The following is a 26395-nucleotide window of genomic DNA, read 5'->3' as shown; positions in this document are numbered from 1 at the left end:
CTGTATGACACACTGGAAGCAATAGTTTGACTTGAAATTTCAAATAAAACAGAGCAAGATTCATTAAAAACAAAGTCTTGTCAACATTTTCAGTACTTACTTCTGAAATCTGACATAAACCTGAGAACAGCTGGTTTCAGGGGTTGCTGTAATAGAGTTAATAATAGAGTTAAGCATTTCTGGTCAAATGAGAGGTAAATGTTAACTTAAGTGCTTTCCCTGCTTGAAAGTCCATCTCTCTTTAATGTGCATTTTGACATGAGAAATAAACTCAGGTAAAGAAGAACTTTACAGACAAAAAGATTAACACTTAAAATTGGCTGTTTCATAAACTTCATTCCTATGATTGATGCATAGCCGAAACAGTGTGTGTATACGTGCAAATGAGCTCACGGCTGAGTCACAAGCAAATTGATTGCTATCATATACTCATTCGCTAACCAGCTTCTAAAATCAAAAAGGCTTCACTTGATCTTTATAATATAATTTTTTAGAAGTAGGCTACGTGAAGGTTAAAGTCGGACGTAGTGGCAAACAATACAAGCAGATACAAAATGACTGGCGCACGTTAAAAGTTACCACACAACAAAAAAACTATCGATTTTGTTCACTCCCACCGAGTCCCACTCATATTTTACTTGGATAATGTTTAGTAAAATATCCATTTTGGATGAAAATGAGGGATTCTTACCTGTGTCTGGTGACTGACCTCGTGCAATCGATTTATCGGTTGCTCAATCACCCTTTCACATAGAGTCGTCTGATTTAAATAACAGAAGTGTCATTGGATGTTTAAGATGTAATATTTTAAAGTAATAAGTAGAGACAAATACAATCATAAATAGTTGCAAACTTACCCCATGCAGATAATCCAAAATGTCGCTTTGTTTACATTGGAAAAAAAAATATGGTATAATTCTGTTAAATAACAGTGACATACTGTCGTTGGTCGACCACGCAACCCGAAGTGAACAAGTCTTCCTTAATGCACTGTAAATAACAGCAACTTGCTGTTATTACTTGAAAACATAATTTTACCATTAATTTTCCATGTAAATTTACAGGATTTTTTTACAGTGTAGTCAAAAACAGGCAAAATGTAATACACAAGCAAACAGTCCAAAAAGGCAAACAAGACAGGGAGACAGGTAATCTGGGAAACAGGCAAGAAATCCAACAAACCAAGTGACAAGGGAAAATGCTCAGAAATGCAGTGTACACAAAACAAGACATTGCAGTGAATGACAGAGATAACCAGGCAGAAAACAGGATAATGAGACACAGGTGTAAACAGTGAGTGCTAATGAGACCAGGCAAAGGATAATGGGTAATGTAGTTTATGATAGAATGACAGTCCGTATTGGAGTGCCCTCTGGTGGTGATCACGGGCACTCACACTGGTGAATTGTGACACTAATCAGTGTTTGAAATGTGTTGCTGGGATTCGCTGTTTCAACTGACTGCACCTGCAATAAAAAGTTAAATGTAAATAATGTTAACAGCAATACAACCTGGAAGCTAGATATGCATAATTATGATTAAAATAAATGTTAAACTAAAGGGATAGTTCAACCAAAAATATAATTCGGTCATCATTTATTGTCGCTTTTTTTTTTTTTTAAATCAATGTAATGCATCACTAGCCAGGTTAAGATTTGAATTTATTGATTTATTAATTAAAACACATAAATAACACACATTCAATAAATCCTTAGGAACAACATGAGGGTGAGTAAATAACAGAATATTAATTTTTGGGTTAACCATCGCTTTAAGCTCATAGACACAAACAAAAAGATGTCGTTCCCCTCAAAAGATCTCATGGCCACAACACACTTGCGTTTCCAAAAGTTATTATATGTCGCGGCCACAACAAAACTAAACCCCGGGTGCACACTGTCAGATTTATTATAGTCATTCTATATAGTCATTCACGCGTTAAAAACGGACGCACGCAAGAAAACTAGTCCGGAGTTTTAAATCATCAATCAATGACTCGTTTGGTGACTGTGTGCTGCACATGTGCTGCACATTACACATGGGATTGAAATAGAAAATACACTCAACTGAGGCTAATTCGACACTCTCCTAATACATAGGGCCTAATGCTGCACAAAATAACCCTAAAAAGGCTTTGAAATGCTAAAACTTCACTTACCTGAAAACTCATGAGAGCAGATGACAAAATGGTGCCTTATCAGTCAGATTCATTCCACTAATGAGATGCAATCACCTGAGTTGTGAAACCTCGGAGGTCAGCTGCACTTGATTTCAGGTTTTTCTGTGTTTTTCCATATAATCCAAAGGTTTACCACAAAATAGCCTTTCTCACTTTGTGCCATAGCTCAAACACATATGGCCCATATGTGTTCTACATTGTTATCTGGGCCATATCCCTCAAAATGAGTTGTGAACCAAGAGAACATTTCCTGCCGATTTTAAAGTTATGGCAAAACAAATATGGTCACATTCTGGCCATTCTCAGCCATGCCATATCTAGGCCATATGTGCCATATAATACCCACGTGGCCCAAACATGCTTGCTATCTGGGTTGTGTGTGTATATATATATATATATATATATATATATATATATATATATATATATATATATATATATATATATATATATATATATAGTGAGGAAAATAAGTATTTAAACACCCTGCTATTTTGCAAGTTCTCCCACTTAGAAATCATGGAGGGGTCTGAAATTTTCATCATAGGTGCATGTCCACTGTGAGAGACATAATCTAAAAAAGAAATAAATCCAGAAATCACAATATATGCTTTTTTTTTAACCTATTTATTTGTATATTACAGCTGCAAATACTTATTTGAACACCTGTCTATCAGCTAGAATTCTGACCCTCAAAGACCTGTTAGTCTGCCTTTAAAATGTCCACCTCCACTCCATTTATTATCCTAAATTAGATGCACCTGTTTGAGGTCTTTAGCTGCGTAAAGACAACTGTCCACCCCATACAACAATAAGAATCCAACTACTAACATGGCCAAGACCAAAGAGCTGTCCAAAAGACATTAGATACAAAATTGTACACCTCCACAAGGCTGGAAAGGGCTACGGGGAAATTACCAAGCTGCTTGGTGAAAAAAGGTCCACTGTTGGAGCAATCATTAGAAAATTGAAGAAGCTAAATGTGACTGTCAATCTTCCTCGGACTAGGCCTCATTCAAGATCTCACCTTGTGGGGTCTCAATGATCCTAAGAAAGGTGAGAAATCAGCCCAGAACTACACGGGAGGAGCTGATCAATGACCTGAAAAGTGCTTGGACCACCGTTTCCAAGGTTACTGTTGGTAATACACTAAGATGTCATGGTTTGAAATTATGCATGGCACGGAAGGTTCCCCTGCTTAAACCAGCACATGTCCAGGTCTGTCTTAAGTTTGCCAGTAATAGAAAAAAGTAATGTTATCAGATGAGACCAAAATAAAACTTTTTGGTCATAATTCCACTAAATGTGTTTGGAGGAAGAAGAATGATGAGTGCCATCCCAAGAACACCATCCCTACTGTGAAGCATGGGGGTGCTAGTATCATGCTTTGGGGGTGTTTTTCTGCACATGGGACAGGGCTACTGCAATGTATTAATGAGAGGATGACCGGGGCCATGTATTGCGAGATTTTGGGGAACAACCTCCTTCCCTCAGTTAGAGCATTGAAGATGGGTCGAGGCTGGGTCTTCCAACATGTCAGTGACCCGAAGCACACAGCCAGGATAACAAAGGAGTGGCTCTGTAAGAAGCATATCAAGGCTCTGGTGTGGCCTAGCCAGTCTCCAGACCTAAACCCAATAGAGAATCTTTGAAGGGAGCTCAAACTCTGTGTTTCTCAGCGACAGGCCAGAAACCTGACTGATCTAGAGAAGATATATGTGGAGGAGGAGAATTTCTGGAGGAGGAAAAATTGAAAAACTACAGGAAACATTTGACCTCTGCAATTGCAAACAAAGGCTACTGTACCAAATATTGACATTGATTTTCTCAGGTGTTCAAGTACTTATTTTAAGCTGTATCATACAAATAAATAGTGAAAAAAATACATTGTGATTTCTAGAAAAATTTTTTTGTGATTATGTCTCTCACAGAGGACATGCACCTATGATGACAATTTCAGACCCATCCATGATTTCTAAGTGGGAGAACTAGCAGGGTGTTAAAATACTTATTTTCCTCACTATATATGTATAACCATTATAGCTATGGCTTTTCAAAAGCCATCCTGACGTTTCTACTGCCTCCGGATCACCACCGGTGGTCTAACGACTCATTGCTATCTGAGGGTGTATGCTAAAAGTGCTACCGCCAGATAAAACTCAACTGTTTAACTCTATGGTTTTCAAAAAAGTGGACTGTTCCTTTAATACATTTATTCAGCACTTTGGTCAGCCTGGGGCTGTTGGAAATGTGCAATACAAATAAAATTGAACTTGAACTTTGATCAAGTGACAGTTAGTAGGCCTAGACATAATGTTTTATGTTTACAATAAAAGCTGTTCCTTTGAACTTCATATTCATTAAACAATGCCGAAAAAACTGCTATCAACATTGATAATCATAAATGTGTATTGAGAAATCCTTGTAATATGATCCTCAATACACATTTATGATTATTATCTTATATATCCGACATAAATTAATAAAACTGATACAAATTTTAATTATTTAAAAAATATATTAAAAACTAAAAAAAGTTTAAATTATTAACTCTTTCAAATAAAATAATTGCGCGCGCACGCACACACGCACACACACACACACACACACACACACACACACACACACACACACACACACACACACACACACACACACACACACACACACACACAATTATTTAGATAACATTTTAAGCTGTCATTTGTGTTACTTGGTCATGTTTACAACTTCCATTCGTTGAGGGTGAATCAATAAAAAAGTAACCACATAATTGTACCTGCACAGTGCACACACCTAGTGATTCTCAGTAGCCTAATTTGTATATGTATCTATGCAAAACAGCAATGCAAGTTCGCCTCTACCAGTGCATGGTAATAGGAATCAAATGAAATCCACGTCCTTAAACAATCAAACAGTTGTATCAGCAAACATTAGAGCCTGACGCAGCTTGATGCCTTCCTGCCTTCAAACGTGTCCGCCGAAGGCAACATTTTTCAGGTATCTCCAGCGCTAATTAAACACACCTGAAGCAGCTGATCACAGTCATCACGATCAATGAAAACTTCAGGCAGGTGTGTTGAGCTAAACATGCAGAGGAACAAACACCTAGGAGCTATCACCATAAACAATTACAGGTTTATCTCAGGTCAGATTTTCAACAAAACATTATTTAAAGAGATAGTTCACCCTGAAATCAAAATTACATATTTACTCACCCTCAAGTTTTTCCAAACCTGTACGAATGTCTTTCTTCAGAACACAAAAGAATATATTTCAATTAATGTTGGTAACCAGACAGTTGGCATGTCAGTCACTTTCTCAATAACCACAATATGTTTTTTCTCCACATCCAAACAATGTCAGCATTATCATGAGGGTGCTTCTCATTTTTTTATTGTCCAACTTCATCTTCCTTCGCTCCAACTAAAAGAGAAATGTGCTCTGCAAGCTGTGTGCGCAGTGTGACATTCCTGCTCATGTTCATGTCTCTTGCACTTCTGTTAAATGATGTTAGAACTTCATGCATTTTTTTAAGAATGTAGACAAATATTTCTAATTGCAATCAATAACAATACATATCAAATGCAAATAACAATCACACAAAATAAAGGAACAGAAATGATAAAGTAGATGGAGCATAGTTTGAAACTGCACAAGAGAAGTCGTGTGTCTGGTGGTTCAACACACAAGACTGTATAGGATGCACCTGTGTTTTCTCTAATGAAGAAACATCAATTAAACTACTGAGAAGAACACATGCTAAACTGTTTACCAATCAGTGGCCAATAGATGTTTTTCAACCATTTTTCAACAGACTTGCTAACTCATGAAGGCCCATCCCTAAACCAAGCCCCCAGGGGATTAGAGCAAATCAGGTAAAGCGATTAAAATGCCGATTGTGGTTTGAAACCGCCCCACTGATTGGGAAACACCCACTAGTATTCTGCAGAGATACACACCTGTATGATCTTGTGCTCATCAACTACAAATCACTGTTACGTCACTGTCTCCACCTATGTGTGCTGTTGACTTTCATCAAAGTTTCTATGCTGATCCAACATACTTTAAACAATGAAATGTCAATCTCAACCAAAATGATGGTTTGGATCAAAACTCAACATGGTATCAATGTTACCATGCTGTCTGGGTATGCATGGAAGTTTCTATGTATGTGCGAGTTTGTATAGGTGTGTCTGCGTGCGTCAAGTTTATTTGAATATGCAAGTTATTCACAAGTGTGTATGCATTCATTACTAACATAATGTATTGGTATTAGTGTGCACATGTATTTCATATATGTATTTTGAACATCCAATAGTATACATGTATGCGAGTAATTTATAGCCTGGGTGTATACGTGTGTTATGTATGTATTGATAAGCAAAGTTTGATTTAAATCCTACGTGGCGCCTCATACGAAATAATTCACTTCAAAAATTGTTTTAGCCAGTGACATCCACGCTTTCTTTGTGGGATGCATAATTTGTTATAGTAGGTGTAATTTGCAAGTACGTGGTTTGTAGCACTGTGGGACACAGACAGACCCTTCTCATTTTTTTATGCACACCACACAAGTAAGTTTTAACTACAATGTGCAAACAATAGCTATTGGTTGCTGGTCTTTTCCGAAACTCTTATTTTGATTGGCTGCTTGTTAAAAACGTGCTTTAAAACAATCAAACAAAAAAAGAGATAAAGAGTAATCCCTTATTCCTGAATTATAGGGAAACATATTGTGATTTATAAATACCATTAAACCCAACGTTGACCATGCAGTGTTTCAGCATTATAACCATATATCTGTTTCAGATATAAAGAGCAAAGATTCTGTCTCAAGTAAGTACTGTCACCGTCCTTGCACTCTCTGAAACAAACACATGGTCAAAACACATAAAAAAGTGCATTCAGAAGCATACATAGTCTAAACTCAAATATAGTGCGAGTTCAAATTACTGTCAGTGATTGTTTGTTATTGTTGTTGTTGAGAGCTCAAAAAACAAGGTGAAATCAACTTCCTCATTTTATTCATTGTATTTTATCTTTGCTTCTCTCCTGTTACTGAACACTTTTGCTTGATAACTGTAATGCATTAAGGTAAGCCTTGGGATCATGAATGCATGAATTAACTTTTCTGTATTTGATGTATACATTGCAGTAAGCCTGCAAACACTTGCATTCATGTGCTATTAAAACACACCGACATGACAGAAGTTATATTATAGAACACAAACTGATTGTGTCTCCTATTTCTTAGAATAACTAAAGACCACGAGGAAAACTCTCAGTTGCTATCACCACAAGGGTGAGTACACCACTTCCCTCAAAAGTTTTGCTCTAATTTATTGTGATTTGTGTGTTTAGTTTTTGCAGGACTTTATTCAGAGCCAAGGAAATGCAATCCACCTAAAGGGATAGTTCACTTTGAAATTAAATTTTGATATGTTTTAGCTTACCTCATGGGCATCCGAGATGAAGGAGTATTTGTTTCCCCAGTAGTTTCAATTTTGATCATTTTAGGTCAAACCGTTCTTGTCTGTGCCTCACATAATGCAGGTCTATGGTCACCACCTCAAAGAGCATACACAGAGAAGTCCAAATTAAACAATCCCCCATCATAAGTACACACTGATGGCTAAAAAGACTACCTCTAAAGCCAGAATGCGCGAATGTCACAACAGGAAACACACACGCGCGCCCTCGGATCAGTCGGACGTAGTGGTGTACAAGAGGTAAAAACGGTATAAATACTGTTCGTTTTCTCACACAAACCGCTCGTTTCGTGTCTTAGGCCATCAGTGTGTACTTACGATGGGCGATTGTTTAATTTGGACTTCTCTGTGTATGCTCTTTGAGGTGGTGACCACAGACCTGCATTATGAACTCTTATTTACAACGGAACGGTCTGCAAACAAAAGAGCAAAATCAGGGGTTTGGTAGTTGGAGAGGAAATTGATTAGAGGAAGATTGTCTTAACACTTTCTGAATTGAAAGAGGAAAAGGAAGGGGATCTATTTTAATATTCCTAAATTCTGTTTTTCCTTTTGCATTTGACTTTTTCTGAATTCTGCTAATACTTATGAAGCCTTTATATAGCGCTTTCATATGTACCACTGCACACCCAAAGGGCTTTACACTCATGTCAGGGGTCTCTTCTAAAACACCACCAGTGTGCAGCTCCACTTGGGTGATGCGACAGGTCAGCCACAGTACAACAGCGCCAGTGTGCTCACCACACACCAGCGATAGGGGGAGAGGGTGTGATAGAGCCAATTTAATGGATGGGGATTATTAGGAGGCCATTATTGGTAAGGGCCAATCGAGGGAAATTGACCAGGACACCGGGGTTACACCCCTACTCTTTTACGAGAAGTGCCATGTGATTTTTAATGACCACAGAGGATCATGATCGGCCCTCGGTTTAACGAGGGACAGTACAACAGTACTAAAAGCTATATATAATAAAAAACCTAATACTGTGAGAACTGGTAGCTGGTATAGTTTGGGTGTAATGTGCTGCAGAATTTTAACAATAATAAAGTCAATTAATAGCTTGAGATGTGTTCAAGATCAATGTTCAGATCACAGTAAGACACAATTGACAACAGACTTTTCAAAGTCAAAACTTTGTATAAAGTAACAAGGATTAGCAAGCTGTGAGTGTACAAAGCATCACAACTGTTCATAACAGATTTTTTTTTTTTATACAGGCTTTCATACAAACAGCCCATTGTAGTGAGGTAAGAACATAAAAGGTTATATGTATTTATATAAATATAGGGCACAGTGTACTGTATAAATATGAAGGAATTTATTGTATTGGTTTTTTACAGGTGTTTTACTTGTATTTTGAATTACACATTGCATTAGTTTGTGCTTTAAAGGTTTAGTTCACTTTAAAATGAAAATTATGTCATCCTTTATTCACGCTCAAGTTGTTTCTAACCTGTATGAATTTCTTTCTTCAGCTGAACACAAGGGAAGATATTTTGAAGAATGACAGTAATCAATCAGTTAACTGGAACCATTGACTTCCATAGTATTTTTTTTCCCTATATGGAAGTCAATGGTTCCAGTTAACTGTTTGGTTACTGGCATTCTTCAAAATATCTTCCCTTGTGTTCAGCTGAAGAAAGAAATTCATACAGGTTTGAAACAACTTGAGGGTGAGTAAAGGAGGACAGAATTTTCATTTTAAAGTGAACTATCCCATTAAGGGTTAATAGAAATTTGCGTAAAATTACTGGATAATGTACTGGCAGCATTTTTGCATAATATAGGCATAATTATAATTATATATATATATATATAATATATGTGTGAATTTATTTAAAACAGCCCAGATGGCAACCCTGTTACCTTAACACCATGGTTGGCCCCAATTGTATGGGAAGGAACTTTTGATCCCACATTGATTGATTCAATCTACAGACAAAAAAACATCACCATAGCAACTGCAGTCTTCGCTGTTGGAAAGTGAGTTGACATCTCTTCTATCTTCATTGACTTGAAATTTTAACAATATTAAAAAAAGAAAAGAATGCCCTTTAAGCACTGCTGATGCTTAAGTTAGGTAACAAGAGACATTTTTATGTAAGCTTGCCAAAATCTAATCTTATTTAAGGCAAAGTGCTACACACAGGCTAATTAAGACGGCACTGGCTATAGCTCAATGTCAAATGCTAGGCTTACACCATGTCTACACCGGACACCACTGCTGACATGTCGCGTCACAGAAGTTATCTACACTGGCTGCGACCAAGCGACCATTGCATATCAAGTTGTCCTTCTTATGCTCTGCATGGTTAGGCACTGAAATTAATTAGGCATTTTGGAGAGCCTTATTTGTAAAAATAAATAAAAAAACATTCTTCAATTCTACAAACAATACCCCATGATGACATAATAGATGTTTGTTTGAAAACCTTTGCAAATGTGTGTGTATATATATATTATCATGAACATAAGTATTCACAGCCTTTGCCATGACACTCCTGTTTCCACTGATCATCCTTAAGATGTTTCTTCAACTTGATTGGAGTCCACCTGTGGACCTAAATTCAGTTAATTGGACATGATTTGAAAAGGCACACACCTGCGTATATAAAGTTCCACTGTTAACAGTGTATGTCAGAGCACAAACCAAGCCATGAAGTCCAAGGAATTGTCTGTAGACCTCCAAAACATTATTGTATCGAGGCACATATTTGGAGATGGGAGATTTCTGCAGCATTGAATGTCCCAGTGAGCACAGTGGCCTCCTTCATCCGTAAATGGAAGAAGTTTGGAATCATCAAGACTCTTCCTAGAGCTGGCCACCCAGTCAAACTGAAAGACTCAGTCCATGAGATACAAAATGATCTGGTCTGATGAAATAAAGATTGAATTATTTTGGCAAATGTCATGTCTGGAGGAAACCAGGCACTGCTCATCACCTGGCCAATAACATCCCTACAGTGAAGCATGGTGGTGGCAGCATCATGTTGTGGGGATGTTTGTCAGCAGTAGGAACTGGGAAACTAGTCAGGATCAAGCTGTGAATACTTATGTTAAAATTCCTTAATTTAATAAAATTCCAATTCCTTAGCTCTGCCTGGATAACAATGTCTAGTGGCACGATTCTCTCCATGGATTCTCTCCCTTGGTAGGGCTGTCCCTAGTATAGTACATGGCCTCCTCTCATTCTAGAGAGTCATCCTGTTAAGGCCTTTGTCCATCAGATACCCTTTTTTTCCAGCTGAACTCTCTTAGGTTGAGCATGGTTGATACTGCCCTTGCTTGAGGTAAAGGTGTGTAATATCACAATTTTTGATCCCACATGATTAAAATGTCAAACTGAGGAGAGAGGGTGAGGACTCTGGAGGAGGACGTGGAAGAGGACAGGAACAAGCACAGTTAGGGGCAAACACAGCAGCCCATGAGGGAGTGGAGGGAGAGAGAAAGGGGCCAAGAGCAGAAAGGGGTGGGGTGATCCTAGTATATTTTGGAGAACAAAATTACCATCCAGTCACAATTCTTTATCGATAACTTGCAGTTAGTGAAGGCAGCATTTTAGAGCATGGAGGAGATCAATTTATTAATAAGTTATTGTAAACTTAAAAAATTGTCAGTATCCACTGATTTATATAGAGATCATATATACTGTATGTGTGTATATATATGTTCAATTTCTCATTAATGCAATAATCTAATCACCCAATCACATGGCAGTTGCTTCAATGCATTTAGGGCTGTGGTCATGGTCAAGGCAATCTCCTGAACTTCAAACTGAATGTCAGAATTCAAAAGAAAGGGGATTTAAGCAATTTTGAGCGTGGCATGGTTGTTGGTGCCAGATGGGCCGGTCAGAGTATTTCACAAATTTCTCAGTTACTGGGATTTTCACGTACAACCATTTCTAGGGTTTACAAAGAATGGTGGAAAAACATCCAGTATGAAGCAGTCCTGTGGGTGAAAATGCCTTGTTGATGCTAGAGGTCAGAGGAGAATGGGCCGACTGATTCAAGCTGATACAAGAGCAACTTTGAAATAACCACTCGTTACAACCGAGGTATGCAGCAAAGCATTTGTGAAGCCACAACACACACAACCTTGAGGCGGATGGGCTACAACAGCAGAAGACCCCACTAGGTACCACTCATCTCCACTACAAATGGGAAAAAGAGGATACAATTTACACAAGCTCACCTAAATTGGACAGTTGAAGACTGGAAAATGTTGCCTGGTCTGATGAGTCTCGTTTTCTTCTGAGACATTCAGATGGTAGAGTAAGAATTTGGCATAAAAAGAATGAGAGCATTGATCCATCATGCCTTGTTACCACTGTGCAGGCTGGTGGTGGTGGTGTAATGGTGTGGGAGATGTTTTCTTGGCACACTTTAGGCCCCTTAGTGCCAATTGGGCATCGTTTAAATGCCACAGCCTACCTGAGCATTGTTTCTGACCATTTCCATCCCTTTATGACCACCATGTACCCATCCTCTGATGGCTACTTCCAGCAGGATAATGCACCATGTCACAAAGCTTGAATCATTTCAAATTGGTTTCTTGAACATGACAATGAGTTCACTGTACTAAAATGCCTCCACAGTCACCAGATCTCAACCCAATAGAGCATCTTTGGGATGTGGTGGAACGGGAGCTTCGTGCCCTGGATGTGCATCTCACAAATCTCCATCAACTGTAAGATGCTATCCTATCAATATGGGCCAACATTTCTAAAGAATGCTTTCAGCACCTTTTTGAATTAATGCCATGTAGAATTAAGGCAGTTCTGTAGGTGAAAGGGGGTCAAACACAGTATTAGTATGGTGTTCCTAATAATCCTTTAGGTAAGTGTGTATATATATCACACGGCTTTGGAAAAAATTAAGAGACCACTGCAAGTTTTTCTTAACCCCTTGCCTGTCACCCCCCATTTTGGCAAATGAGGCATTTTGACATACCCCAAATAAAAGGGCTGGTGCTCGCAAGTCTTTATCTAGAAAGCCAACACTTAAGAGTTTACAATTTAAGATGAAGATATATAGGCTCAAACATTAAAACAAAAATAAAATATATTAAAATAAATTTGTATAAAAATATGATGTGACTTTTAGAATATCAAATTATAACCTCAACTATTGTGAAGCCACAAGTGTGCCCATGCTTCATTTTAAATCTGAGGATAAAAGAAGCATATTGTAAGACTATGTCATGTGAGTGTTTAGCAAAGGCTAAGAGACTATGCTAATAATTTTGTTATTGGCCTGTAAAACACAAACTTGCAGTCTACTAAATGGTCTTTCAACTGCTCAGATGTCTGTTGTTTCACTCAATAAATGTTTCACACGTCTGTCATGAATGACTTAATCCTCATTAATCTTTTATAGTAATTATTTCATTTATATTGAAGCATAATAACCCATTCAGGCATTGTGGATTGGCCATCAATCCCACATTCATTCCAATTTAGATTAAAGCCTACTATCTGAAGTATTTTGGCAACTAGACAACGAAAAAAAAGCATGCTGTTGGTACCTCATATGAAATAAAATATAGCCCCTGGCGTGACACGTGCATTAGAGCTATAGTTAGCATCAAGCTACATAACACAAAATAAAAGATTAAAATTACATTTTAACGCCGACATCGTGACATACTGTGGGATTCAGTGATGTTCAATGATATTAAACTGTTTTATTTAGCATTTTATATAGAGCTAATCGCTGCACCTGGTTAGCATGTTACTGGACACATTCTTTATACAAATGGAAATACGCCAAATGGCATGCAAAACACACACAAACCATATGCCATCATATTCGTGCATTTATTAGCTTCGTGTTTCAGGGGTTGTTTAATGTTTACAGCAGACAGATGATAATGAGGAAGTGTGCAGAGCAGCATTACCAGATGGCACAGGATTATTGTCACGTCGAGTCACCTGATGACTGAAAGCTATACACAAATCTACCGAGAATTTTATGGCAGTAATGCACGACATGCTGTAAATGATAAAGGATCAAATGAACGTATATAAAACCACTTAAAGACAGAAAATAATTAAAACATACATGCCTGTTACAAAGGGACTTTAAGTCACAATTACACTAATTTAACTAGTTTTCTCTATTGTTACTGGCATTATGGTATGAGTCCACTGCCTGAAAACCTCACGACACCTGTGATTCCTACCCAGCGGCTTTGATGGTAGGATGCAGTATCCGGCCAATCCATCCAGAACTCATGCCCTGTAGTTTAGGTTCTGACGCTCATCGCATGCCAGATGATTAATAAAATAATCTTATACCTGTAGGAACATGTATTATATTGCTACAACTGGTCGTGGTTATTTATTGCAGCTTGTGAACATATGCATGAGCACATCGTTAGGTCACGCAAGTTTACGTGCTGATTTAATAAGGCCATATTTTTTGTAACCGATCGTTTCATATTTATCTAATTGTGACTAAGTCCCTTTGTAATGGACACGTATGTTTTAATTATTCTCTGTCTTTAAGTGTTTTTTTTTTTACGTTCATCACAGCGCGTCGTGCATTACTGCCGGGCTCTGCTGTTTATTTATTTATTTATTTATTTTTTGTATTATTATTGAAAGTATCAAGATTTACAAACAAATATCGTTGCATAAAATCAACTTCTTTGAAATAGGATACAGAAAATATATAGCCTGAGGGAGCAGCTCTTAATACAAACAGGGGGAAAAATAATAATAGTATGCATTCGTAATAAAAATAATTCATAAGGGAAAAAAGGTAGGCTATTATAACATGACATGAGGGGAGAATCCGTCATTGTTAAACTATTAACCTCATTTGAGAACTGTTTTAGTGTACGCACTGCTCTAAGTCCTTAGCAGCAAGGCACGCAGTAATGGCGGCGATGCTTTACTTCCGTGTTTCGCTGGATTTGTGTATACAGCAAATGAGAGAGCTCTGAGATCATAAGTGACGTGACCCAGGATGTAAACAGACTCATAGATCGCTCTTCAGAGAAACAGCTCTTCAGATCAGCATAATTCAGTGAGAAATTAATAGAAATGTTATTTTGTATTACAAAATATTTTGCGAACATGTGTTGATAAATCTATATTTGTCCAAATATGCGCACGTTTTGACTAAGTGCCAAAACGGATGGTGTTTAGTGCATGTATGTGATCAGAAATAAAACGGAGAACATGTAGAGGAGATACAGAGAGATATTCTATTCAAAATATCATTCATAACGGATCGATTATAATGCACTCCTGACATAAGTTAAGAAATTACATTCACTGCAACCTTATTTTTTCATAAATATTGGTCAAATAATGAAGCTGAAGGCTTTAATCTCTATAATTATACCAAGTTTTTCCAGATGAAGTTAGAGTGTAATGTTTTAACGTGCATTGAATGTTGGCATCAGTAATCTGAGGCTGTCTGCGATCTTTGACTGGTAAGGAGTTAAATCAGCATCTTTACAAGTACGGAAGCATTTTCCATTCCAATAGGCTTGTTTGAGATGAGCAAAATCTGCGCAGAACCGATCACCGGTGATCAGCGCAAGATGTAGGCCTATGCCGGTTAGAAATGTGTCCGAGGGCGGTCCGCCTTGCTCTGATGTCATGCTGACGTATGTCAAAAATCTCTTGCGAGCGAAAGGCGGATGTGTCGGATTCTGCAGTCGATTGCAGTTGCTCTCCACCGACTGCGCTAAAAAAAAGCATGATGGGAAACGACTTGCTGACGACGCAGCTTAATGTTTATTGGTTTAAACAACCGTGATGTAAGGTTCTTTTTTTAAATATTTGATTTTTTAACTCTGATATCATGTTTTTATGTGTATAAACTATGTGTGAATATTCATCAAACTCTCGGACAGTGTGATCTTTCTGTGGATTATGTGATTGTTGTCATATTAATAAAAAAATATAAAAACGTGTGTAATTAAAGTAAAAATGCTTGATAAACAGGCCTTTCGAAAGGAAATAAATAAAATCTTTGGGTGTCTTGTTCATAATATTTATTTTCATATAAAAGCAACAGAACTTAAATTACATCCAGTTCATTAGCAATAAAGCACACGAGTGTGAATCCCGCGATGTCCGCAACTGATCTCGCAGGTGTCTGATCCACTACGAGATGAGTGAACTGTCCTGCTTGCCTGCTCTTTTTTCACTCCTCCCCTCACTGCAGCCGCCTAGTCTCGCCTTTATTTTAGGCGAGGCAAGGCGCATCTCAAACAAGCCAAACAAGCCTTGTTGAATTCCAACACAGGCACACCTCATTCTACGAAATGAGGGGCTGATTATGTGATCACCTGAACCAAATCTTATTTAATAAAGAAAAGTATAAAAAAAACCTTCTGTGTTCGTCACTATACTCTTGCAGTAGGACCAGCTGGATGGCAAAGACAGTGCTAGTACACTGTAAAAAATTTGTGGTGGTTTTTGTTGGTTTAACTTAAAAAAGTAAGTAACCTGGTTGCCTTAAAATTTTGAGTTTATTGAAATTAAAAATTTGAGTTGATACAATAAAGGAAATTAGTTTAATTAATAGAAACTCAAAATAGTTTTGTATCTGAACCACATAAAACATTTGATAAATCATTGGCATGTTTCACTACGTCATCAGAAATAACCTACACATAATTACCCAATATGCTTACAAAATCTTTTAATAATATTTTAATAAAGGCTGTCGAATCTCAAAAAATGTTCATTGTATTAACTCAAAATTTTAATTTCAATGAACTTAAAATTAAGGCAACCAGGTAACTTTAAGGCAACCAGGTAACAGTGTAGTACACTCTAAAAAAATGCTGGGTTAAAACAACCCAATTTGGGTTATATTGGCAACCCAACGCTGGGTCAAATATGGATTAACCCAGCGGTGGTGCTGGGTTGTTTTATTTAACTAAACTATTGATTAAAAATCACTAGGCTACATTGCTGGTGAAAAAAACCCTGAAATATGTTTGAAAATAATAAGTGCAGAGAATTACCAGAGGAAACATCAATTGTCAAAAGTAGAATATTTATTAATAAGAAAGAACATCCAAATGTAAGACAAAAAGCAGTATTTTCATGCTCAATGAACAGTCCAATTTGTTTAGAAATATTTAAAAAAAAAAATAACAACAGCACACAGCACCAAGGAGAGTGTTTTGCTGTAGTGCCTGTTTGCCAACAATTACAAAAGCCTGATGGCACTGACTGTCATCTCCAAGACCAAGGACAAAGGGGAAGGGTTTAGTGAGCCCAGCCTCCTTCAAGTATTCAACTATGTTGGTCCCAACCTGTTAAAAAACAGAAGAATGTTAAAAACATACAACTCACAACACAATGCAGCATTATACAAAATTAGGGGTGGGACAAAAATCGCTGCTAAAACGTTGCTATTTGTTTGAAGGCAAAATCACTAAAGACAAAATTGATTGAATGTTGATATAACTAGATTCGCACCGCCCGCTCTAAGCGGGGCTCGAACTCGCGTCTTTTCCGCACAGGATTCTGACACTAACGATGAGGCTAAATGCTGCGTAATTTTCCAAAGGCCACTAGACGAAGTGAGCGTCTCTTGAAATTACGGGAGTTTACTTGCACATGTTCTTGTGAATCGCCCTGTTCTTGCACAGTTCTCATTAGCTCGCCTCTGTTACACTGAAAGATACATTTCAGAACCAGCCGCTATCAAAACAATCTGTCAGATTCGGCAGATGCGGGCGCGGGACAGATATTATCGCCAGTTGCCGACCACTGGTAGCATATTAGTAAAACTGAATATTATTCCGTCTGAAGAACATTGTAGCCGGCGCTACTTCTTTCTGTTTACAGATATTATATTTTACATATGTTAACTAACGTTATATGTAACTTAACTCACTCGTCTAAAATAACATTACTCTGAAGTAGCTCGTCCAACAGGTCTTAAGTAAGACTATAAACAAAAAGCACGATTTATGCTCGCCTGACGCGAGTTTCGTATCATAAAGCAAACGATGCTCGCGTATCAACCTTAAAAAAACAATATAAAGAAACGTCAGCGAACTAAATGACTCACATAAGTCACATATTTTAGGTGTTGGCCAAAAGAGACATTTTAATTATTCAAAAGGCAGGAAAAAGCTGTATAACAAAGTATATGCCTAACAATCCAACGAACGATGCTAGGGGTTACCTTGTAAGACTGTTGTGTCGTGTGAATCGCCCTGTTTTGCATACTTTTGCATTTGTCTGGGGTAAAGTAATACTTTTCTAGATTGAATACTCTAAAACATACCTTTTTTGTGTCTTCTTTTTTTCTTCGAGTGCTGTCCTCGCTGAAAAACGAGACATTAACGTTACCTCCTGAGTGCTGAGGTGATTCAAAATGACCGCAAAGATGATGGGGGAGGGGTGAGTTCTGTTTCAACTGTCAGTCCAACAACTAACCCAACAATTGGGTTACACAAAAAAAAAAAACAACACTGAGAAAATAACCCAATAAAATGACCCACTAGTCTCAACCCAGCAGTTGGGTTAAAAAAATAACCCAGAATTTTTTAGAGTGTACCTCAAAGGTAATTGGAATCAAAACATAACTGTTGACCATGCCACATTTTTTGAGTGAGGAAAAGAAGGGTTCAAATCTGTCTTTAGATTGGATTAGATTAGATTAAACTTTATTGTCATTACACAAGTACAGGTACAAGGCAACAAAATGCAGTTTAGGTCTAACTACATTGGGGGGTGGAGTCTTTGGGTCGTCTGGTAGGTGTGATACATCCTGGTTTTTATCAAACACCTCGTGAACATTTCACATATGAACGCAGGCCAGAGTCTCAAGCGTTCATTCCTCATTCTGAGGGTGATTATTATTATGGTGGGGCTGTGATCGGTGGTTTATTAAAAGACGTACATCAGCTTGCTAAAACCTGCCGGGAGCAGCTGGACATTGATAAATCTAAATCCATAGAATCAATGTATACAATAAGTTAGATTAAGATGAACAGTATAGCAATGGATGATATAGTGCAAATAAGCATATTCAATAAGGTGGAGTAGTGCAGGATGCACATGTAAACAGATGTTGCTGTATTTAATGGTCTGTAGTGCAAATGAGCATTCCAGTAGTGCAAATGAAGTAAAGGCAGATGTGAGGGGGGAGAGGAGTGTTAGCCATGTATGAGGGGAGTTGGGTCAACGAGGGTTAGAGTTCAGTAAAGAGACAGCTTTTGGAAAGAAACTGTTCTTAAGTCTGCTGGTCCTGGTCCGGAGGGACCTGAAACGTCTGTCGGAGGGCAGGAGAGTAAACGGTCTGTAGGCTGGGTGAGAGGAGTCTTTAAGGATGCTGCAAGCTCGATGCAGACAGCATTTCTTCTGGATGTGCTCGATGGCAGGTAGTGGAGTCCCTGTGATGCGTTGGGCGGTTTTCACCACTCGCTGCAGTGCCTTGCGCTCTCTAATAGACCAGTTCCCATACCATACAGTAACACAGTTGGTCAGGATGCAGGACGCAGCAATAGAAGTTCACCAGGATAGTCAAAGAGAGCTGGTTCTTCCTCAGTGTCCTCAGAAAGAAGAGGTGTGGGTGAACGTTTTTGACCAGGCTGGAGGTGTTGGTTGTCCAGGACAAGTCCGCCGAGATGTGGATCCCCAGGAACGTGAAACTGGAGACATGCTCAACAGCTGTTCCATTGATGTGGATGGTGTCGTGTGTGCCTCTTGACTCTTTCCTGAAGTCCATGATGAGCTCCTTTGTTTTGGTGGTGTTGAGGAGCAGGTTATTTTTAGTGCACCATGTGGCCAGGGGCTGGATCTCCTTCCTATAGGCCAGTGTTTCTCAAATTTTTTCTGCCATTCCCCACTTTGGAGGTAGGGAAGGGCCACGAGCCCCACCTGTCCCCAATCACCCAACAAAATGGTAATTATCTAGGCTTTAAGTTTGCCTGTTAACATTTATTTGATTAACATCACATTTAAAACTTTCATGTGTACAGTCAAAATATTTTAGCTGAGTTTTTTTTAAGGCAACGTTATTTTAGAACGTTTCATCTTAATGTTTCTATGGCAACGCGTCATGTTTATCACGTGACTCACCACAATCAAAATAGCGCTGAATGACAGATGTATCGCTTTTATTACGTTTTTTTATTTTTTATTCAAAATATTGACATACTTGCTTACCATGTCATCAACTGTCTAATAATCCAATTGTAGGTGTGTTTTGCCATTTAAACCCCTTTATAAATGATCTTGATTTTGATCTATAATGTGAGATGGGCGCTGCCACGTTTGAACAAATGCACCGCAGTTCAGAGTCCTGTCAATCGGATTTGCAGTACGTATATTCATCAGCTTCTCCTGGAATAACTTCTCCTAGAGCTTGTTTTTTCAATAATACAACCCTGCAGTGCCAGAAGAGCTAGTCGGTGTTTTAAATGCAGAGAGTGTTCGTATACAAAAGAAACTAAAATTAAACAAGCAGAAATGTGCGCAAACTGGACACAAGTCGAGTCCATAGACCGTAAAAAAATATGGATGACTCGACATCATCCGTTTCCGCTTGGTAGATTTGAAGCTTTTAGGCGGCCTGCACGGCGAGTCTGCGCAGTAGCGATTTCGGGACCGGAGTTGCGCAGTAGAGTGCAGGAAGTAGACCAGGAAGTACAGCTGCGATATCAAAAGCCCGCCCACACTCTCGCAGATGCAGAACGATTAATTATGTTGGTGTGAAATAAACAGTTATGGAAATGTAGAAATTAAAGCTAAAGCTCCAATTTGCTCCCAAAAATTTCGAAAAAAGTCAGTTAGTGCCTCAGTGACAACTTCACTCAGAGAAGCTGTCAGTCTCAGCTGTCAATCATGACGTCACACCCCCCGTTTTTATAGCATCAAATAACTATCTCAAACTGAACTTATTTTAAAAACGAACACTTGAAATGAAATCATCGTGATGATAACTGTCTTCAGTGACATAAACTAACTTTGAGGAAAAAATATTTGAAGTGTAATTTTATTATTTAGTTTGCCTCGCGTCCATTAGAAAACACAGAGGGGCGGCTATACTGGGACCGGTCACCGGGGGGCGATCGAGGCGCGAAAGCTTCAGTAAATGAGAGGGAGACTGTAGGCTTGGCGGCAACACGTTTATTCGCGCCAAACCTGCTAAATCGCGCCAAACCTGCCTTCCGGTTCTACTAAATGCCTTCCATTTCCACTATACTCTCACACACACATACATTCTCCTTTCTCATACATATATAGTCTACTCTCACGTACATAAATTCTCCTTTTACATACATATATTTTCTACTCTCACACACATACATTATCCTTTTACATAGGTGTAGAAATGTATGTATGTGAAAGGAGAATGTATGTGTGTGAGAGCGGACTATATATGTATGTGAAAGGAGAATGTATGTGTGTGAGAGTACCAGAATGAATTATGGCTTGTACGGCTCCTCATACATATACAAGTATTTCATTTGTAACTAAAACCCTAATTTAGTTCAGGGTTTATGTGATGGTACATTACCTGCTTTCTTGAATACCCTCTGAGTTCACCTCAACCTTACACCAGGGCAGGTGTGTTAGAGCTAAACTTTGCAGGAAAGGGTCCCTCCAGGAGCAGGATTGGATGCCCCTAATCTAGTGTTTTTTTTAAATGCGTTTTGAACGTACATTATATTGGAGTTTGTCTTATGGTCTTTGTGAATAAACTGCCAAAAATTTACATTTTTGTCACTCCCTCTCTCTTTTTTTTCCAGGTATACACGGTTTCTTAAAGTTTTCCTGGAGTCTGCAGAGGAGAATTACTTTGTTGGATTTCGTGTGCATTATTATGTGTTCACTGATCAACCAGAACAGGTTCCTGCAGTGAAATTGGGTGAAAAACATTATCTGACAGTGATGAAAGTCTCTAGTTCTAACAGATGGCAGGATATCAGTTTGGGGAGAATGGCAAGACTGGAGAAACTGATTGAGAGTCAATTGGAGAATGAAGCAGACTACATTTTCAGCCTAGATGTGGATTCAAAGTTCTATGGTCACTGGGGGGTGGAGTCTTTGGGTCGTCTGGTAGGTGTGATACATCCTGGTTTTTATCAAACACCTCGTGAACATTTCACATATGAACGCAGGCCAGAGTCTCAAGCATTCATTCCTCATGCTGAGGGTGATTATTATTATGGTGGGGCTGTGATCGGTGGTTTATTAAAAGACGTACATCAGCTTGCTAAAACCTGCCGGGAGCAGCTGGACATTGATAAATCTAAATCCATTGAGGCAGTATGGCAGGAGGAGTCTCATTTGAACAAGTACTTCCTTTATAACAAACCCAGCAAGGTGCTCTCACCTGAATATCTGTGGCAGGACCAAATACCTCACAAAGACAGGGTCAAGCTCCTTCGCTTCTCTCAAATTATTAAAAACTATGCTGATATTCGTCCAAACTAATAACAGCTGTTAAAGGTGCCCTAGAATGATTTGAAACTATGTTAAATTGTTCTCTGATATCTACATAGAGGGTATGTGGCTTATTTAAGGGAAAGAAAATTGTCCAGATACAGTTTTACAGTTTATTTTATTTAAACCCCTATAAATTGTCTCTAGGACGTACTGCTCTGCTTCTGCCTTATTTGGAAGAGTCATGAATATTAATGTTGAGCTCTGCTCTGATTGGCTTATTTCAGCAGCTCACAGCAGTTCAGCTGTTCAGCTCGTGAGTCCTGACCTTCCTGACAGAACACAGACCGACTGACACTAAGCAAAACATCTCAAATGGAGATTGATAAAATGCAGCTTACTTGTTTATTTGATATTTTCAGATCAGAAAAAAACCTGTATATTATCCGGTGTTTTACCTAAACATGTCCAATCTGGCAACCATATGCACACAAGCTCTCTCGCACGCGGATGATCTGAAAACACCAATAAACAAGTAAGCTGCATTTCAGCAATCTCCGTTGACTATTGTTTTAACTTATATGGTGGAAAAGGTGGCATTTGCTAGAAGGATCGAGTGAACGGTTGTATTTTGTAATACGGTTGTCTTTTGTAATACAAAATAATATTTTTTGTAATACTCTTAATAAAATAATAGTTTCCTATTGTTACTGTACTAGCATCTTGCGTCATCTAGACAATTTAATCAGAAATTGTTTAAACAGCTAGTCAATAAGTGGATAAATCACTACTTACTGCTTGCAGGAATACAGTTGTCCCTTAAGACACTGAGCGAAGCTTGCTTGAAATGGGCCGAACAAATGAACGATTTGTTGTGGTATCAAACATATGACAACAGTCATATGACATGACAACAGTCCCCTGCATAGCCTAAACATGACGTCTGTCATGAGAGCCGTTTTTGCTATTCTCAAGTGGTGTTGATTACTGGGCTTTGTCAGTTCTGCCTGACAATGAACATGTTAGGACAGATGCAAATGTTGGGGGCGTGCAAATAAATGATCCCCAACGCTTGCGTCACGGTTGGGTTTATGTTGAGAAGCACTTTTTTTTCCGTGGAGTTTTTGATTTACGAGACTTACATAAGAAGTAGGAGGCAATGGTGTTTGAGACTCACAGTATGTGATGTCCATGTACTGAACTCACGTTACTTTTTCACTATGGCAAGGTTAATACAATTTTTAATTCTAGGGCACCTTTAACTGAAACAATCTGTTACACACAGGATTTGTACACACTGAAGAATGAAATGTATATGTATAAAAAAACATTACAATTCCATTTATTGTAAAATAAACATGATCTAATGTTGGGAGTAATGTAATTTTATTGTGAATAATAAATATTATAAGCAAATATTTGTACTTCGTGACTTTTATATACACCAGGATTGCATTGAATTAATAACTAAAAAGAATATGAAATCTAACTTAATTTTTAATGGTCAAATAATCTAAAAATAAAAAGTTTATTTGTTCATCAGTTAAATTAAATTGAATTCACATGTATTTGTATAGTGATTTTGACAATCAAATAGCATCAGTTCTGGCAGGTCATGTTAGTCAAACTTGCATCAGCTGGCTGTCAGCTGATCACGTCTACCTATAGGAATACAACGTCTTGGTATCATCCCACAAGAAATTTGTTTCCCACATGGATTTTACTTGAATTTCATTCAAGTTTGCGAACTTGAACACGCGATTCGCTGATCTGGATGTGACTTAGTTGGCAGTGCTTTTCACATTGCTGCATTGTTTACATGAACTCACTAAAACTATACTATAATGTTAGAATGCTTTTTACATAACAATTGTCATAATTTGTAAATAAAAGGCATTTTTCAACCCTGATTTTAGCCTCTGCTCTAAACACTCCGTTTTAAGGGGCGTGTCTGCAGTGAGACTTCAGTGTAAACACCCACTGCTGTGATTGCTACGTCTTTGCATAGGAAATAATATTACTCCCTCTTTTAGCTCGTTTGTACAATTACAGCTCTCATGGTTAACTAATCGTGAAAAGTGTTGCATTACATTTAGATCTATGGCATTATATTTAGATCGTGGCATGAAAGGTTGCAGTTATGATCAATGTAGCCGATCACACTCATGCTGAGCAGCGATCTCGTCATTGCAACTCAGTTTCTGTACACTCACGAATGCTTTCATCTTCACTAACAGTGCAAACGTGATATAGTTAAGAGATTCGTTAAATAAAATGGCAGTCACTAAATTAGACACTAATAAGTCACTAAAAGACGCGTCACTGATAAACTCCCCCTGTTTGACTGACAGCTGCAGCGCTTTCTTTATAGAATTTAATCACTGTTAAATAACAGATGATTTTCATCCTACTAAGAGAGACAACGCAAGTTGATGTTTAGTCACTGGTTTGATTTACTGAAACACAAACATCTGACTACATGATCCCATTTCAGATCAGGCATTAGAATGAACAGAGTTGCATATTGTAGGGATGCACCGATCATGATTTTACATGACCGATTCCGATACCGATTTTTTTCAAGCAAACTGGCCGATTCCGATTTTATTTTATTTTAAGCAACAAACAATAAAGAAAGAAAGTATACATGAACAAGATGTTTATTTTGTATTTAATAGGCCAATTTGGCTTTTGGCCAATGAAAACAAGTTTGCAATCTGAAATTAAATTAGGTTGAACCTATTTAAAAATTAACATTACCTATTAACTTTAACATATGCATATTCTGCAATCCAAACAACACAATCAACACACATTCAACAACCCAAACAAAGAATTGTTTTATGTTTTTAAATTCAGTTTAAAGAAAAAAAAGTCTTTACCAGTTAAATTAAAATAAATAATTAAAATTAAATAATTTAAAAAAGTATATAATTGTTCCAAAAATGTTAAATCAAATAATGTTTAGTGCAACGAAAAAAAACAAAGAAAACAAAGATGCTACATCAAATTAAGTCAATGTAATTAAGGTCAAATAAAAAATAAAATAAAAATGATCATCCTTAACTAAAAGTGCACGGATGTTCTTTTTTACAAACATAAGCATTTCGGCTTTCTCACAAGTTAGTCTGTTTCATTTCTCTTCCAACATGTGAGAAGCTGAGCTGAACAAGCGCTATCTACGCTTGTGCACGGCACAGAGAGGAAAGCTTGCGCAACTTCAGGGAGTGCAGGAAAGCGGCTCTTACCGTATTTTTGTGCCAGGACACCAACGGCTGTTCGCTTCTTGGTATCGATGCTTCAGACAGGTAGCTCTGCATTTCCAGTCCTGCTCGCATATTGCAAAATATTTCCACACAAGTGACATGTTCGCGAATGATTGCAATATAAGCGTATGTGGATTGCGCAAGCGGGCGTACTTCCAGAAAAAACGGCGAAAAAAAACAAAAAACACTTGCTGGTCGCGCGCTAGAAGCAAAAACCGTCCGGTTCCGATTTTGGGCCGGTCAACCGGTGCCTCCCTAGCATATTGCATTATTGTTGAATCCAGCCACTGCACAATATTTTTTTATCCTCAACGGCATGTTTATTGCTTTGTTGCTAAATGGTTTAACACTAGGCCTTTGTTACATGTGATCAAGCCCACGGCGGACAGCTCCGAAACACACCAGCAAATGATTAGACTTCCTCCAACCACCCGAACGATCAACATACAGCTTTAATGCCCTAACTGGGCTAAGCAAATGTAACCTCTCGTCCTCCGAGGTTGCAAAAGATGGAGGGTGGAAAGAATGGAGGATGGTGACCTGCGAGCGGAAGTCTGGAAGTCTGAGCCTGGGTCTCAGAGAGACCTAACTAGGCCGGGAGCAAAACCCAAGCAAGCCTAGCTAACAGAGAGGGCTTGCAAATCCCCCACTCGCTTAAAGAAGTTAGCTCTGAGAATAGTAGCCGCCACCCTGGCTGCAAACTTCTAGGGCCAATAGGGCAGTTGACAGGACTTCTACTGTGGGCCGAACACCGTGCCTGAAAACCTCCCACTTGGAAGAGTAAGCTTCCTCGTAGAGGGGGCTATGGCATTAGCGATGGTCTCCTGCACATCTGCTGGTAGACTGGTCCTTAAGACTGATGGCCCCTGGTAGGCTGCACCCAAAGCTTCCAGATATCAGTACGAGGAAGATCGGCCTCGCTCTCTCTCACTCTGCACAGAACCGCCAGAATTAGCTTGATGGGCGGGAATGCATAGAGCCAGAGCAGCATCCACACACTTAGTGAACGTCCTTGATGGCAGAGCAAACCGAAAAAACTCTTTGAAACTTGTGAGAAACCGGAAGGAGTATTTTTAACAC

At 38.4% G+C, this 26395-nt stretch overlaps 1 protein-coding gene across 1 annotated transcript in view; it reads left to right on the top strand.

The window, feature by feature from the left end:
* LOC137071281 (globoside alpha-1,3-N-acetylgalactosaminyltransferase 1-like) overlaps positions 1 to 22915 on the top strand; it is a 38358-nt gene extending 15443 nt beyond the window's left edge. The window contains exons 3-7 of the mRNA XM_067439127.1: positions 6992 to 7018; positions 7437 to 7484; positions 8890 to 8919; positions 9518 to 9655; positions 21413 to 22915. Coding sequence (XP_067295228.1) covers positions 6992 to 7018; positions 7437 to 7484; positions 8890 to 8919; positions 9518 to 9655; positions 21413 to 22100 — 931 coding nt within the window. The 3' untranslated portion in view covers positions 22101 to 22915. The remainder of the gene's footprint in view (positions 1 to 6991; positions 7019 to 7436; positions 7485 to 8889; positions 8920 to 9517; positions 9656 to 21412) is intronic.
* The last annotated feature ends 3480 nt before the right edge of the window (positions 22916 to 26395 follow it).

Source organism: Pseudorasbora parva, chromosome 3, assembly GCF_024679245.1.
Source record: "Pseudorasbora parva isolate DD20220531a chromosome 3, ASM2467924v1, whole genome shotgun sequence".
Taxonomy (NCBI): domain Eukaryota; kingdom Metazoa; phylum Chordata; class Actinopteri; order Cypriniformes; family Gobionidae; genus Pseudorasbora; species Pseudorasbora parva.
Note: the sequence above shows the minus strand (reverse complement) of the source record. Positions and strands in the feature narration are given on the sequence as shown.